The 12,552-nt window shown below is 41.2% G+C and overlaps 1 protein-coding gene across 4 annotated transcripts in view; it reads right to left on the minus strand.

The window, feature by feature from the left end:
• Nucleotides 1-246: 246 nt before the first annotated feature.
• FAM172A (family with sequence similarity 172 member A) overlaps nt 247-12,552 on the minus strand; it is a 452,093-nt gene continuing 439,787 nt past the window's right edge. For 2 of the 4 annotated variants that reach the window (XM_055120093.1, XM_055119959.1), the window contains 3 exons: nt 3,237-3,375; nt 1,883-1,946; nt 247-1,437 (listed from right to left, as the gene is read on the minus strand). In XM_055120093.1, the coding sequence (XP_054976068.1) occupies nt 1,381-1,437; nt 1,883-1,946; nt 3,237-3,375 (260 nt within the window). In that variant the 3' untranslated portion in view covers nt 247-1,380. Of the gene's footprint in view, nt 3,376-12,552 lie in introns of all 4 variants that reach the window. The other 2 variants (XM_055120157.1, XM_055120017.1) reach the window with 1 other exon arrangement.

Below are 12,552 nucleotides of genomic sequence, written 5' to 3' on the forward strand. Positions count from 1 at the left end.
TTTTTGTGTTGATATTATGGACATTTTAAATACCGTCTTAAAAAAATGTAACTTTTTTGAAAGGGCAAGCCAAGTGGCGACTCAACTGAAGGCCAGTTTATTGTATTACAGCAACAATAATAAGTATCTACAAGGTTTAAAATATTGATGAATGCTGCTCCATCATTCTTTTCTATATTTCTACTTTATTAAGCTCTATAGAGTTGATGACAAATGAACTTCCGAGCAAGAATAATACACCAATGCTTGTTGGGAAAAGTGTTTTTTATTTCATTTTAAAGTGGTAAACAGAAATATATAATATAGGAAAACTCCTGTGCTTTACTTTTTTCTTTTTGGTATTGACAATAATGTAATACAGGTCAAAGCACAAGGCAAAAATTTGAGAAAAGAATAGCTATTACAAGTAGATCCCTCCCTTCAAATACCCATAAAAACTTTCAAAGATTGCAGGGTTAGGCATTTTTAGAAAGCTCCAAAGCCAATATTTGACTTGCAAGTTTTAACAAGACTATTTAAAATCTTAGGTACTAACAACTCTTCGCTATCACTAAGCACTGATCAGTAAATACTCAGTATGTAATTTAAAAAAGGGCGGGGGGAAGCACACATCCTAAGCTTAAACCTCTATTGCCCCTAAAAACCTGTCTAAAGGAAATCAGACAGGGAGAAGATCAGAGCAGAAATATTGTTAACACTTGTCACCTCCAAGCAGGAGGGCTACTCCCAACTGTTTGTTGCAGTATCAGGAAAATTGAGGTGAATGATATTATTACATTTATACCAACAGCCCCATAATCAACAGGTTAAAAATCCCACTATACAAAGAATCTTATCAGTTATCAGTAGGAGGTCTTGAATGATTTGCCTAGATCTCTCCGGGCTGTTATCCTTCAGATCCACAAGTAGAAATTACATTTACACAACTTAAGTTTGCAAATAGCTCTCTATAGATAGTTAAACAAGGCCTAAAACAAGGTGGATGCAAAAGTATTAGAGGCAATTAAACAGTGAATCACTTAAGTCACAAATAAAGTTTTTTTTTTTAAAAAAGAAGTGAGAATTGGAGAAGGAATAGGAGTGATTTAGTTTGATAGCTGAGCATATTTACTTTGCTCTAATTTAGTTGCAGAAGCTTCATAAATTTTCAACATCGCATAAGTGATTTTAAAATTGCAATTAAATTAGTTTCCTGCATTTTTTTTCAAATGTTGAAAACAGCTTATAGTACATTTTGAAGGCTATATTCTTTCCACATCAATTCTCAAATTCTCTTAAAGGAAGAAGGTACCATTATTTTACACAGTTCACTACTTCTAAAGTAGAAAAGATTGGAGACCAAAGCGTGCTTTAAACATTGTTGGGGGGGGGGTATACATTTTAAGTCATCCAGGAGCTTGATAAAATGATGTTTTGATTTTTCCTTTTGTGTTGTTTCTGTAAAAATAACATCGAAAGATATGCATATAGAATCACTGAAAAAAAGATCACATTCATTGCCATCATTCAACGAAAAGAACTAATTAATTGTACTTGTACACCAAAACACAGATAAAGAATTATCAACTTTAAAACTTTTGGTAATCAGTTCATAATATAAAAACATTTATCCATGAGGTGGTTACTTTATGTTTTTCTTTTCTTTTCTTTTTTTTTTAGGAATCAGACAGTCTTAAGTCATTTTGGATACATTTTTATCACATCTTCAAATAAGGCAGGCATGTTAATTGTTGCATTCACTTTAAAAAAGGTTGAAAAAATATTAAATTCAGATCCTCATCTATTAGAAACAATCTTCACTAAGTAATTATATTCAAGTAATTAAAAATTGATAGCTAATATTTAATATTTGAATGAAAAAAGTCAGAAAACCTTATTTTACCTCATATTTCACAGTGTTGATCAGATCTGAGCTGGATTTAAAAGTTGAAACAGTAGGGCAAACCCTACAAAGAAAGTGGAATACTATAAATGATACTATTGGATTGAGAGGAGAAAAATCTTTCACGCCAGGTATTTGCTTTTCTGTTGGTGCAGAAACGAAAAGAACCATCTCAGCCTCCCTCATCCCCCTACTCTTTCACAGGGAAAATGAACTATGAAGTGAACTATGCAATTTAATACGCAAGTTCATCTTCCTGGTGACAATATAAAGTTCTATCCCTAGAAGGTTTTAAGTCCGTGAAAGTTCAGAATAGATTATTCTAGTTAGGATCCACACAAACTTTCTCCACTTTAAGACTCAACTGGCCAAACTGAAGCATGGAATGTAAATCATAACGCTATTCAACGCACATTATAGATTTTTAAAAAGTAAAGTCAATTCTAATGATACAGTTGGGAATTTCTTCAAATATGAGACGTTCACACATGTACTTAAATAGATTGGCTCATCGTTTGGTTTTGGTTACAACCACTTCTCCCGAAAGGAGAGTAAAAGTCTCAGTGAAAAGGCAAGGTTGCTTTTTTTTTTTTTTTTAAGCCGCAATGTTGAGTCAGGACTTTAGCGGTTTTTATGCAAAGTTGTTCTAGTCTCGGAATGAACACAGATAAATCCGGGAGGGAATAATTTGCACTCCGCAAACTATCTAGTATATCATGGCATTCATGTTCTGAATTTAAATTTGGCTTTGCTTGATGGGGGGGGAAGGACGCGGGGGAGGGGGGCAGCTTGTTTTAAAAAAAGAGAGGCGTAAGACGCCAACGGGAAAAAGCCGACCTCAAAATGCAAGAATGCAAGTTTGAAGACTAGAAGAAGAGTTTGCTTCTGTGCCGAGAGGCAGCAAAAGGGCCGGGATTAAGGGGGGCGGAGTGGGGGCGGGCGGCGGCGGCGGCGCAGCAGCGGGCGGTAGGACCGCGCAGACGCCGCGCGGGTCGGCCGGCTAGGCCGGCGCGGGCTCGGCCGGGGCAATTAGAGCGGCGCGGGCCGCGCCGGGCAGGGCGCTGTCAGCCTTAATCTGCGCGCTGACGGGCAGCGCGGAGCCAGGCTCGGCCCGCAGGAAGCCCGACCGGCGAACCCATATTGCTTTGACAGTTGCACTCATCTAGAAATAATGCAAAACGCTATTTAGATGTATATAGCACGACCCTGTGCTCTGGGAAGAAAACAATCTAATGAGGGGCTGGAAGGCTGCTCGGCGGCGGCGCGCGCTTTCGGAGACGTGCGGGTGCGTGCTGGAGGGTGGGTGGGGGGGGGCTCGGGCGACCCTCCCCCGTCGCACTCGCTCTCCTCTTACAGCTCCTCGTGCTTGATGCGGTACGAGCGCCGCGTCAGCGCCGGCTTCAGGGAGCTGCTCTTGGCCTCCGAGGCTTCGGTAAAGAATTTGAAAATCGACGGGAAGCTCTTCCACGAAGTTAGCTCGTGACGGTCGGTCCCTGCAGAAACAGACGGGGGGAGGCGGGGGGGGGGGGAAAGCAAGAAAACAGATTCGGTTACGAGGCGGCAGGTGGGGGGCGGGGGAGCCGCGCCGGTCCGGCCCGGCGGAGGCACAGGTGCAGGGGCTCCCCGCCGCACCCCGCCCCGCGCCCGCCCCCTCGCGGGCGCCCGTGTCCCCGCGGCGGCGGGCCGACCTCCCCCCGTGCGCGTCCACCTGCCGGTTCGCGCGGGCCGCGGCCCCCGGGCGACTGCAGACGGCCGCCTGCGGGGACCCACCCCCCCGCCGCCGCCGCACACTCCCCGGGGCCGCCCCCCGCCTCTCCCGGCCTCCGCCCGTGCGGGCCAATCCCGGCGCTCGGCCGCCCGGCCCCGCCCCCTCCCCCCCGGCGCCGCGCGCGCGCCGCGCTGGGTTTCCCCAGCCGCCGAGCGCGCCTTCCCCACCCTCCCGCGGCACTCACGTCCTCTGGGCTCCCCCGGAGGACAAAAAAACCAGCGGGAATTTTTGCCTCCCTGGGGACGCAGTGCACTTAGACCTAATTGCCTCCACGAGGTCACCGCTACCAAATTATTTAGGACGCCTAATGAAGGTCCAGATTCAAGAGAGAGGATGCCTAGGAGTGAACTCTCAGCCACATCTTTAACACTGTCGGGGCCAGTTTCAGAATTAAAAAACAAAACAAAACAAAATGTTTTCCAGCAGTGACTACTAAAAGAGCACCTCTTGTTAGGTCAGGAGGAATTCAGCGTAGCATATGGAGCCTTAGTTATCAAGTTACAGGGTTATTTAACTTTAGCGCAGCTTCTATCTGTGGCTTCGGTTTAATATGAATGCAAGGTTTTTTTTTTTTGATCAGATGAACCCTCCATTCAGTACAGTCTGGAAATAACAATGACGTAGAGATGCGAACAGATGAGGAAATTAATATATTTTGACTCCTGAGATAGGCTGTGTATCATTTTGCAGGTAGCTTCATCACTTTACAATTTTTAATTAAAAAATGAAAATGTATCGAGGCTCTCACACAAATGAATGTATAGCTTTGAAACAGCTGAAATATCCTACTAGATCATTCAATTATGCAAAGAGATACTGCCTGGAAGTCTTCAGATTCGGGGGCTCTCAGTCTGATACTTTAACATTGTTAATGATAATTCTTTAGTCTGTAATAGTAGGTCATTGCTATGGTTACTCTACAATGGTGCAACACTTTGCTTTCCCCTTCAGCTATTCGCTGAGACCTGGTAACCACATTTGTTGCTTAGCAACAGTTTTGTGACAGTATCACAATCTGGGAGTTGCAACAATAAGGATGCTATGGCTGCGGTTGGCCAGAGAGCAGAAAGCTATAGTCTGTGCATATGACTTAGCTGTGGGAGCTGGCCCTCCTAGAGAACCCCTCTACACAGTCCCTCACAAGCCTGCTCTCTTCTCTATTCTGCAGACCAGTCTTCTGAACCTGCATCTGGAACCAAGATCCAGTACTGAAGTCATATTCCTGAGAAAGATCACCCAACTCTACTGTACTCAAACTGAAAAATGACATCATTTCTCAATTTGCTTATTCATTTGAAGCAAAATTCAATGCTATTCAACTGGAGAGATGAGTGTAGGCTTAACAGGGCAAATCCTAAACTGCCCAACTGGCTTTTGAGAAGCCTTAGTGGAATTTTTAGGGGGAAATTAAGACTACCTACATCAATAGGGGAGCAAAATGTCAAACTTCGCTAATAATAAATATCTTCTGATATGTGAATATGATCTAGGCCCAAGCCAGCAGTTCTAGATACGTTCAGACACACCAATCTGAAATATCTGTGAATGTAACTTAGAAAGGGACTCAGTGTCTGATAGGTTTATGCGAAGCTTTTTATGTCTATGGCGTTTCTAACTCAAGTTTCATCATTTCAGTGATTACTAACCACATTTAAAATGGTAATGAAAATCTATTGTATTTCTTCTTTTTGAAAGACTATTCTCAGATGTATACTGCACGGCAACACCCACTCCTAAACACAGTAAGGAAAAAAAAGGGGGTGTTAATTGTCTCTTTTCCTTCTCATTTCCCCTGTTTCCAGGCTCATCTCATTTGGCATTGCCTTCATAGTGATCACACTTACACTTACTAGTGTTACCAAGGCTATGATCAATTTGTAAGCTTTCTCAGGGAACTCTTCTCATAATTCCTCCCACCCCTTGAAAACCAATTCAGTCTATGAATCTAGAGGGACCTAAGGAGTCAATGGTCTGAAGCAATCTTAACTCCTTTATTTTCTTCCTTCCTGGTGACAATCTTTCTGAAGGATGAACAAATTTCCCTGGTGATAAAATCACTACAAAGGCTTTTTAGTTTTAGCTTATGATGACTCTCTGCTTGATTAGTCCTGAGCTGATGAAAAGACCAAAGTCGCTGAATTAACTGAGAACCTACACTGGCTCTCACCATTTACTCTTGCAATTTATGAGTATAAACAATGAGAATGTAAGTCCTGTCACAGGAAGGGAAACTGTTAGCAGGAAAGGTAATAAGCAATGTGGCTCAGAAATAGAATTACACAGAGTGGGATAGGATGTGGGGGGCACAGTTGTCCCTAAAACTAAGATGTGGCAACATGACTACATTACAAAAACAGGATTCTTTCCTAAACCTTTGAAAATATATTGTTAGTAATTTAAAACATGGTATTTAAAGTTAGGTCATTGTGTGCTTGTCTAGCACTGTATACACACCTCAAGTATACACTAAAGAGATCATTTTAAAATATCAGGGCCAAAATTTAATAAACAAAAACATTTGAATATCTTACTCAAAAAAGAAGGAAAACTTTCTTCTTTTTGGGTCATACCCAGCAATACTCAGGGGTTACTCCTGGTGGTGCTGGGGGAGACCATAGGGATGCTGGGGATTGAACCTGGTTGGTTTCTTGCCCCTTTCAACACTCTAGTTGACCTAAAGAAGGAAAACGTTTGAGAGCTTTTTTAAAAAATACACTACTGTAGCTATTGCGATAGTACAAAGGGTAGGGAGTTTGCCTTGCACGTGGCAGACCCTGGTTTGATCCCTGGCATCCCATATGGTTCCTTGAGCACTGCCAGAAGTAATTCCTGAGTGTAGAGCCAGGAATAACCCCTGAGCATTGCCAGGTCTGACACCTCTCCTCCCCTCTACCTCCCCAGATACACTACTGTAGGTCCAGGATATTTTTCCATCATGACAGAAACATGAGGCTATTATATTATTTAGTCATAAAAGGATATAAAAGAAGAAAGTTTAGGCCAATAAAACAAAAATAAGTAGCAGCATTTACTAACAAGCTATAATGATATATATATATATATATATATATATATAGGAAACATGGAAATTTGTCCATTTAGTACTAACCAGGCTACTTGAACGGAGATAAAATAGTTCCATAACCAGGCCTGATTTTTTTCCCCTACCATATCATTCCGTATAAACTTGCTTCTTTTTTAGGAAATGTGAGTTTCCCTCCACTTCAAAAACAGCATCTTCTAATGTATATAAGTTCCCACCTATTAAATACCTTTCATGTTCTTTTTTTTTTTAAATACTTAAACATTTTATTTATCTATTTATTATTTTTTGAATTTTTATTACTGAATCACCGTGAGGTACAGTTACAAACTTATGAACATTCATGTTTGCATTTGGTTTACATCCCTCCACCAGTGCCCATTCTCCTCCACCAATGTTCTAGTATCCCTTCCACCACCCCCACCCCCACCCCCACCACCCCACCCTGACTGTGCGGCAGGGCATTCCCATTTACCTTTCATGTTTTTAAGCAATCATTTTGGTAACCTTATAGATTGGCAGATGTGTTCTTATTGGATAATTCATGTTTGGGACAAAATCAGTTTCTTTTTTTTTTTTGCTTTTTGGGTCATACCCGGCGATGCACAGGGGTTACTCCTGCCTCTGCACTCAGGAATTACCCCGGCGGTGCTCAGGGGACCATATGGGATGCTGGGAATCGAACCCGGGTCAGCCGCGTGCAAGGCAAACGTCCTACCCGCTATACTATCCCTCCAGCCCCAATCAGTTTCTTTATAATATGTTTATTATTATATCAACCTGAAAAAATTATTAACTTATAATTAAAAATTATCCAGCTTCATATTATTTAAAAATTTATATTCTATTAATATAATTAACATATACTTTTAAAAATAATCTAAACTTGTATTCAGCTTTAAAATAAAACGTAAAGGATCTTAGCACTTCATTCTCAAAAAAATAGCTTTGTTCAGTCTCAATCCTTGAGTGTATGTGTTGGGGGGGGGCTGAGGAATGAATATAGGGCCACACACATGCAAAGCAGGTACTGGACCACTAAGTCACATAGCTCTTAATAACAGACTTTTTACCCTCCCATTTCTTTTTGGGCCACACAGGGCTGTGCTCAGAGATCATTTCTGGACGTGCTTGTAGGATCAAATGTGGTGCTAGGGATCAACCCCAGGTCATCCATGTGCAAGGTCTTACTTGCTGTACTATCTCTCCAGCCCCTTAATTAGAGATTTTCAATAGGGATGGGAGAAGTCTTAGGAAGTATTTTGGAAAAAACTTTTTGTTTCTGGACCACAACCAGCAGTGCTTAGGGCTAATCTTGGCTCTGCCTTCAGGGGTCACTCTTGGCAGGGCTAAGATGACCATATGGGGTGTCAAGGATTGAATCTGGGTCAGTCATGTGCAAGGCAAGTGCCTTGTCCACTGTACTATCTCTGTACCACTTTAGTAATTTGTAATATTTTTGATGGGTTGAAAGGACACTACAGATGAAACAAATGTCTTCATGATTTCTGACTGAGGCAGTCATGATCAAATGAAGGAAAACAGGAGAAAAAAAACGCATTTCAGAAATTACCTTGTAGTTCTAAGTAAACAGTAAAAATTCTACTTTGCTTCAAAGGACCTAAAATTTCAGTTATAAAATTATTGTAACTGGAAAATTATTTTAAGTGGAAAATTAATCCTACACTCTTGTCTTCTTGTTGATTACACATACAGAATTTGATAGATTAAAACAAAATGTAAGCATGATAAGGGTTCATCATTTAGTCCTCAGAAAAAAAAAGGATGATTAGAAAGAGTAATTGCCATTAAGTGAAAGAAGGCCACTAATGGGGGACATCCTGCAATTTGCAGGGCAGGATAGCAGGGAAAAGGATTGTTTGTTCTGCACCCCACATGGCATTCAGTTGTTTCACCATTTCTCCTGTAGTTGAAAAACATGTTTATGATTATATGGGCTTGGAATTTAGACTTGTAATCTCAAAGTGCTTTTAGCATGATTTTAGTATGCATGGGGTATTCCAGAAATACAACTACCATGTAAATTGAAGAGTTTTTTGTACTTTATGCCATTAAAAATGTTACTAACAGAAGTTTATCAGCTGCAAAAATTTCATCACTGCATACTGGGCTTGAGTCAAAAGAAATGCACCTGCATCAGCCTGCATTTGTGGCTGCTGAATTCTGGTGGTTCTATGTAGAAGACAAATATCTGGCCACTTTATTATGACTTTTCCTGGACCAAGCACTTTAAATATCAATAAGCACATTATTCTTATTATAAGCTTTTATTACTTCCATATGTTAATTTAGGCATTACAATAATTGAGCCATCTTGTAAGCACATAGATAATGTTATCTCTACAATTTATTTCAGGGTAATAAAAGTACCGTGTAATACTCGTTATAATATGATGTATTTAAGTAATCAAGGGTCAGTTTAAATAAAATTGAATTAAAAAATTACTTTAGAGATTAGTGTAATCTGAACTGTAGCTATCTCTTTTATCCTTCTACTGAGTAGGAAAAAGCCTTTTCTCTCATCTGTTTCTTCTATAAATACTGTTTGTCACATGTTATTCACTGTGACATTGCTAATAGGCAGGGGGCAGGGGATCTTCCAATTAAAAATATTACACCGACTATCCTTAACCCATCACTTGTTTTTTAAAAAATGAATGTAGCAGATTTAAAAGTGAAAAAGATAACACAAATGGTCAAAAATATTAGAAACTTTAAGTATGAAGCATGAGTTTATAAATCATGAGAAGGAGCAAACTGTTAAATGTGTCATTTGTTTTCCCAAAGACTATAGATTTAAGGAAAAATGTCTTGTAATGAAACTAAGAAAGAAAAAAACTAAATTTATGTAAGATCATTCAGGAATTAACGGAGAGTGGTTACAAGGGGCAATAAGAGTGGAAAAAGGTAAGAGAGATGAAAACATCGCAGGGTCATCTGTCCTGTCAATTCCTCTTAGATCTTCCTGTGAGGACTCCCATCCAAGAGTTTATGAATCAGTTTACAGTGTAAGATCACTCACAGCCTGGGGCTCAGTGGATTGCCATGCACGTGGCCAACCTGGGTTTGATCCTCTGCATCCCATATGGTTGCCCAAGCACCGCCAGGAGTGATCCCTGAGTGCACAGCCTGGAGTAATCCCAGAGCACTGCTAGGTGTATCTCAAAAACAAAAAACGAAACAAAAAAAAAGAAAAGATGACTGACAACTTGAGTAAGTTCTCACTAAGGACATAATTTGTTTATAATTATTATTTTTTATGTTTGTGTTACACCAAAAGGTGAGTGGGAAGTGATTCCATAAAAAACTTGCACGTGCACGTGTGTGTGTGTGTGTGTGTGTGTGTGTGTGCGCGCGCGTGCACTCGTGTGTGCTCAAGTCCAGGACGGAGGTTTGAACCTGAAACCTGTGTATAAACCATGTGCTCTAGTTCTCTGAGCCAACCCCCTCCCCAGCTACAAAGGCATAATTTAAAGGAGTTCCTTGGTCAGTCATTTGCTATTATAATTACAATTAGTCCTCTTACTTTATGTGGGCTCTAGAACAAAGGTCATGAAACAATTTTGAAAATGTATGCGTAATTTTACACATTAGGATCTAGTGTAGAGTAGGGAATGTAATGTGACAAAACCTGCCTTGCATTTAAAAGATCATTCTTATTTATACATTTGTTTCAGGGAAAAATGCGTCTCCCCCCTCTCTCGTTAACTCCACCCCCAACAAAAGAATTAATTTAAAAAAGCAATATGCAGTGAATACATTTTATCACTTTCCTATGATAAAGGGAGAAATAAAAAAAACCTAGATATGAAACACATTAGTATTAACAGGATAACATGTCTATGATACTTTCAAAATGACAAGGCTTGATTTTAAAAATTGATCTTTAACAAGAAAAAGAAATATGGGCAATTAGGAAGTAATGAAGACCCTGTCAATATAGCTATGTTGATAATAACAGGTAAGGGAATTCTTGAGAAAATCTAATATATAAAAATCAGGAGGTCTGTAATATGCATTATTGAGTCCCAGTGGGATTAACTAATGAATTTATGAGCTCACCAGCAGTTATTTTTAGAAAGTTATAAAGAATTACAGATACCAGAGCACTGAAAAATAATGTGCCTTCTAAAAAGAAATAAAAGATAACTCCTGAAATTCACTTAAAAATGAATTCTGGAGTTTCTAAGCAGAACAGCATGAAAAAGTCACAAACTTAGCATTATTGAGGGGAGAGAGGTGCGCCTCGCAGAGCCTCTCCAGGACAGACGGCTGCAGCGTGAGACTGTCACACAGGCATGTCGGTGGAGTGTTTACTGAAACTCTGCAAAGCAAACACCAGAAGCAGCCCAGGGAGCCTGCAGAATTGCCTGGTGAAATTATTTGCGAGAGACTCGTGCAAGTTCCTTTCCATTGCTAACACAGTGGTAGGCAGTCAAAAACTGAGACTGTGCTGGACCCTAAAGGCAGGAGATGAAGCATGACCAGGGATAAGAGATAAAGACATACTTCAGTGGCAGAAACTTTGGGGTCATTTGCAGCTTCTGGGCCGGCCAGTCCTTATTTTCATCTCCTTATCTGTGCCTCTTGTCTAGGGAAGTGGAGGCCCTGTGAAAGGGGCTGGGCAGGACGGCTGAAGAGTCGGGGAAGTAAAGCCAGGGGCAGAGAGACTGCCTGCAGAAGCTATGGGACTCTGACGCTGAACCTGGCAGACCTTAATCAACCTCCTCCTAACCAATAATAAAGGAGCCTGTTTTTATTGTTTCACTTGTCCATCAAAGCCAGACAGCTGGTGGGGAAGTGCTTTTCTCCTTTTAATTCCTGGCTCATATACTACTCCTATCCCTGCCTCAGGAAAAGCCTCTGGGGATATCTGTTTCTACTTATCTATTCATTTATTTTTTAGGGGGCGGTTTGGCTTACTCCTGGCTCTGTGCTCAGAGATCAGGTGCTCCAGGGACCATAGTGGGTCTGGGCTCCAAACAGTTGTGTTCAAGGCAAGTACCTTCCCCACTGTATTATCTCTCTGCCCCTAATGATTCTTTGTAATATTGGAGCCTGGGGACTGGAGCAACAGTACAACAAGCAGGGTGCTTGCTGCGCATGCGGCTGACCCAGGTTTGATACCAATATGGTCCCTGAGCACTGCCAGGAATGATCGCTGAGTGCAGCACTAGGAGTAAGCCCTGAGCATGGTCAGGGGGGGGTCCTAAAAACCAAAAAGTAAAATAAAATAAAATTGGAGCCCAGGAATGAGGGAGATGTGGAAGATGGCTCAAAGGGCAGGTCCCAGTTCCATGCCCACCAACACCTGGTTCCCTGAGCACTTCTAGGAGCAACCGCTGAGCACCCAAATAGGAGTAGCATCTGCTCCACAAACCACAAATACAGTGAAATAAAAATTGACCCCAGGTTTGGGCAAAAGCTCCATTTCTTGCAAGTTTCCCTTTGTTTTTTTTCAAAGGAAACTTTATGAAATAATTATAAGAGCAGAGGGCTCTAAACAGAATACAAAGAACCATAACAACTATTTCCTTAAGCACAAGTTTCTGATCCTATTATTCCCCTTATGTCCTATTCTCTTAACATGCAGAGTTCCAGGCCCCATTCTAAAATGGTACTCTTCAAGTATTCCAGTTTGTCTCTTATTTTGTTTTTTGGCTATGGATTCCAGCATGGTGGCTCTGTTTTCTCTGTGTGTGTGTGTATGTGTGTGTGTGTGAGAGAGAGAGAGAGAGAGAGAGAGAGAGAGAGAGAGAGAGAAGGAGAGGGAGAGGAAGAGAGAGGGAGAGAGGAAGGGCGGGAAAAAGAGAGAAAGAGAGAGAGGGAGAAGATGAG

This window comes from Sorex araneus, chromosome 1 (genome assembly GCF_027595985.1).
Source record: "Sorex araneus isolate mSorAra2 chromosome 1, mSorAra2.pri, whole genome shotgun sequence".
In the NCBI taxonomy this organism is placed as follows: Eukaryota; Metazoa; Chordata; class Mammalia; order Eulipotyphla; family Soricidae; genus Sorex; species Sorex araneus.